At 46.2% G+C, this 4,558-nt stretch overlaps 1 protein-coding gene across 1 annotated transcript in view; it reads right to left on the bottom strand.

Annotated features, from left to right (window-relative positions):
• Nucleotides 1–330: 330 nt before the first annotated feature.
• Nucleotides 331–4,558, bottom strand: part of LOC114009702 (RAS guanyl-releasing protein 1-like) — a 5,448-nt gene continuing 1,220 nt past the window's right edge. The window contains exon 2 of the mRNA XM_027775843.1: nucleotides 331–553. Coding sequence (XP_027631644.1) covers nucleotides 331–553 — 223 coding nt within the window. The remainder of the gene's footprint in view (nucleotides 554–4,558) is intronic.

Below are 4,558 nucleotides of genomic sequence, written 5' to 3'. Positions count from 1 at the left end.
TTTTCAAATTTCTGTCTGATAATCATGTTTGCTCATGTAACAGTCTTTACGTGCCCCAGGAACACAAGGACAGAATGGCGTCAAAGCACCAGATGCACAATGTCGTCTTACGATAGTTGTCATCACGAGAAAAATGGAAATGCAAACTCTCCTCAGTAACTTTCCTCACTTTAAATTGCGCCTCTCATCACGACCTATTACGCCCACGTCGTCATGTGCCATAGGTACTGCAGACTGTCTCCAACATTTCAGACTTAGAAGCTATTTTTAAAGCCAAATACAATCTAGGTTGCTTTTCTTTAAAGCACTTTTTAAGGAAGAACAAAGTAATTAGGGATTTGTATGCATGTGGGCAGTTGTCAACTCACCAAAAGATTGAATGCAGCTGTCAATGAGATCGTCCAGGCTGGCTCCTTTGGCTAAATGTCCCAGAGACACCATCATTCGGAACTGGGTGATCTGGGCCAGGCTAGCATGGGAGGGGAAGGGACTGCTGGCTGGCTTTGCCTCTAGTCTTGCTTTAGGGGCAGCTCTGCAGCCATGAGACGGTTTCCTGGTGGAAGAGAAAAGGCAGTGAGGGCAGGAGAACAGCTAGGGGACCAGTTGGCAGCTCCAGGCTCTGAAGGCAGCTTGGAGAGGGCAAGAGTGGAGAAAAGACAATTAATCCTGGGAGTTGAACTGATAGACGATATACCCCTCCCACTTGGCAAATGCACCAAACGGACGGGTTGGCTGTTAAAGAGACATCTCCCCTGCAAATGACTAGGGGAGATTTCAGGGTTGCGCCCCAGGCTCTTGGCCCAGCATTGGGATTGCTCTGGCCTGATGTCTCCCAGTTTCCAAAGGGGAGAGGCAGAGGCAGGACTATCTTGGAAAACCTTAGTTTCTAGCAGTCATTTTAAAATTTCAGCTGCTAGGCCACTGCTTGGGTCTTAATCATCATTTAAGCTAATCTCATATTCAGCTAAATGTATTCATCTTGAGGAATCATAGAGTTGCCACAGGTCAGATGGCCTGGGAAAGATCTTTAAGGACCTTGGGGGAAATACTCAAAGTCTGAGTACCTGTGTCTAGGGAGTGAGGGGTGATGGTGGCGATGTTTGGATTTTAAGTTCGTCCTACCTTTCTGACGAATCTTGGTTCGCTTTAAGATCCTCTTTTTCAGATGATCATTGTGAGTCATTTTAATCAGTAAACATCATTCTATCAAGTCCTTACTTGATAGAACCCCTTAAGGGTTAAAAAAGCAAGCAACGGGATGAGAACTTTGCTTCAGGACTAAATATATAAGGATCTGGAGATGGCCTAGGAGTCCAGTGGGCCTCCATCCACTCATACTTAGCTTTATCTTTGGTCATATCCCCGTTGGTATAAATCATTTAGCAAAACGACCTATGAAGATTAAATATTTTCTTTTCCTCTCCATTAAGGAAAGATACACACATACAGATAGATATCTATCCTCTTCTAAGGTTGAATAGTGATAGGCATTGTTGCTGGTAACTTCTTTAAACATATCGTTAATTCTCCTTTCCGTACTATGGTTTTGGTTATTTCATACATTGCTACCAAAGAAAAGAAGAGAAAGAACAAAAAAAGAAATATATCTTAGATCCATAACATTAACTACTTTCTAAACATGAAGTGGCACATATTAATCAGTAAGTGCTTATTCTGTGAGTAAGACCTTGTGATAGGCCAGAGGTGACCGCAGTCAGAGAGTCTACGTGAGGGCACATTGTAAACTATAAAACATACCCACTAGATGTTGGCTGTTTTTGTTTTATAAAGGTGATCTAGAAGTTCTGTAATATAAAAATCTAGTTGGAGAATCAGACTGATAGAATGAAAAGAAAACTATATAAATCTTAGGTAAGCGTCCTGTGAGCATCAAGGGTAAGAATATATGGTATTCTCTGAGGAGGCAGAAGCAGTTTCAGAGGGAGAGTCTGGAAAAGTTTCTCTGGTAAAATATTATTTCATCCAGATGGGACTGAAGTATTTAGATTGAAAGAAAATGCTAGACACGTGTGAGTTTTGGGAGACCAGCCAGCTAAAAGATGGTGGCCTGAATTTTGGTGCCACACAGTACACAGCTAGACTCACCAAGGCTCATCAGCTTCTGTCTCAAACTAGCTCTGGAGAGCTGGTCTTATTGACCACTAGGATCTGTTTGGACCTGGGGTGGGATCCAACAGGACCCAGTCGACAACTGCTTATTGGGCATCTGCTAATACCAGGCACGGACTGCTGAAAGATCAAGTCAGTGTTACAAAGCTCAGTCAAGTTTCTGGTCATTAGTGATGTTTACCCAGAGCCTGTGACAGCCTCAGATTTAGATCAGCCTATGAGAAGAAAATAGTAACCTGAAAACGAAACAATAATGGCCCCTAAGAATAGAGTACTGTGACACGGCAGGTACTGCGCTGGGGATTTACATGGTCTTTGAAGCTTACAGCCCAGAAAGATATTATCTCCACTCCGTGTTGTGGAAACAGAGTGTAAAAGAGGCTAGATGACATGGCCACACAACTCACACGTGCAGATCTGCAGTTTGTAGCTCTCTGGCTTTGTCTAGAAAATGTTTGCTGTGCCTAGAACCATGTACCTTTTGCTACACTGGAGTTAGCAAGTACATCATTACCGAGAGACTGAAAAGGTTGATTCACCTTCAAACAAAAGTGAAATTATTCCAAAGCAGAGCTGATAACATAAAGGCTGCATCGCAGCCCTTACTCCTTCTGCAAGGTCTGGAGCTGATTTTAGGCACCCTGAGCTGCCTGGACTCTTCATGCCCATGTCCTAACCCTTCATCTGTGGCTGGGAAGTCCAGACTCAGGAGGCCAATGTGACTAGCCCTTAGGGCAGAGACAGGCTAGAAGCCAGGGTACTGAACCAGGCCCAAGCCCCCCAGCCAGGCTCCCTTCCCTTCCTGGAAGCACCAACATATGTGTACCTGGGGCTGCTGGCCCCGTGGTGAATTTAGTCAGCTTTCTGCCTTAGCTGTTGCCTTTCACATCAGGACCTTCATCAAAGAAAAGCAGGGGAAAGATGCAAACAAAGGCATTCACAGAAGTCTCTCCCAGGCCCTCCACAGCACTGCTCCCTAGACCCTAGAAGAGAGGAACTGGCACTGTAGGCTGCATCTACAGACAGAGGTCTTCCCTGAGGCTGGAGAGGTGGTTGAGGACCCAAGGAAAATTCCATTTTTCTACTGACTGGGAACATGGACCACCCAGGCCCCAAACCTGCCAGAGTTCTAGTAACATTTCCTAGTGTTGCCAGTGAGGAAAACTGCTTTGGTTCCTAAGCTGATTCTTGGAGGTAGATGCTTTTATCAGAACTAAGAGGGACTGGAAGTAGATTCAGGGATAAAGATGGAACTTGAAGGGAATATTCAGGGTAGCAAAAAGGGAAGGGAGGGTGAGAGAGGCGATCTGGGAGTACAGAGGTCAGAAAGACTCAGAGAGTGTTGGCATGAGAAGCTAGGGAGAAGAGAAAGTATTAAAATCCAGCAGAGACCTAAGTAGCTCAGGAAGATGGAACTTATTTGCACCATCAACTAGGATAAATGGGCTCCTGCTGCACAGTCTCTTGACTGGTTGCCTTGTGAAACATACCAATTGCCTTTTCTCTTCTGATAAAATGGTGCTTGATAAAGATTGATAAAATGCTTTATTACAGGCAGGTTTAAGGGTGTTTCAACAATACAGAGAATGAATGGCCTCAAAGTCTATAAAGGCCTGATTTTAAAGGCTAGTAGCCAAATGTTTCCTGGCCAGGGAATTAAAAAAGCAAAAACAAAACTCCGAGAGAAGCAAATTAATTTAAAGGTGTTTTCTGAGCGTAAAGAGGCCACGGCCCCACAGGATTTGCTGAAGGAGATTGTCAACACTGAACGGGTACAGGTGACATTCTCTCCTGCTCAGGTACTCAGTGGGAGACAGTTTCCAGATTTTTATGGAATCCAGCCTGGAAGAGTAAGGCGTGAAATGGAGGAGGAGAACTGGGATCCCCAACTTTCTCTGCAGTGGAAGGTGACCGGCACTGACTGGATTCCTTCCGGTCCTATCCTCCCTCACCCCCTATATCACAGACTCACCTCAATTCGCTGACGCCCTCCCACCTAAGTAGGGTGGTGGACCCTCAGGGAACCCGTGGGGAAGGGAGTGAAGAGTAGGTCCCGGGGACAATGAGAAGGAAAGCCAGCATCCCAAGGCTTCCTACCTCTGCTGGGTATGGTGCAGGTTGGGCATTGGGCAGTCACATCAAGTCCACGGGAACGGAGCTGTGAAGCGCACAACCTGCGGAGCCTCGCCGCAGCCACTGCTGCTTTTGGCCTTTTGGGGGACAAACTCAAAGCTGCCTGACCCTCCAAGCGGGTTTCTTCCGCCAAGGGCCCTTTCACTGGCTGCCATCTTCTGTCGTCTCGAGGCCCTAAACCATCTCTCCAGAATCGTCGTGGGAGAGGGAAGAGTGAGTGCAGGATCCCACCCAGAAGGTTATATGGCTCGTTTGCTAGGGATCTGGAAACTTCGGGCCAGGGGCGACCAAACCC

The sequence above is a fragment of the Tupaia chinensis genome, unplaced genomic scaffold (genome assembly GCF_000334495.1).
Source record: "Tupaia chinensis unplaced genomic scaffold, TupChi_1.0 Scaffold000605_1, whole genome shotgun sequence".
NCBI classification, from domain to species: Eukaryota; Metazoa; Chordata; class Mammalia; order Scandentia; family Tupaiidae; genus Tupaia; species Tupaia belangeri.
The sequence above is the reverse complement of the archived record's forward strand: the minus strand, read 5'-3'. Positions and strand labels throughout refer to the sequence as shown.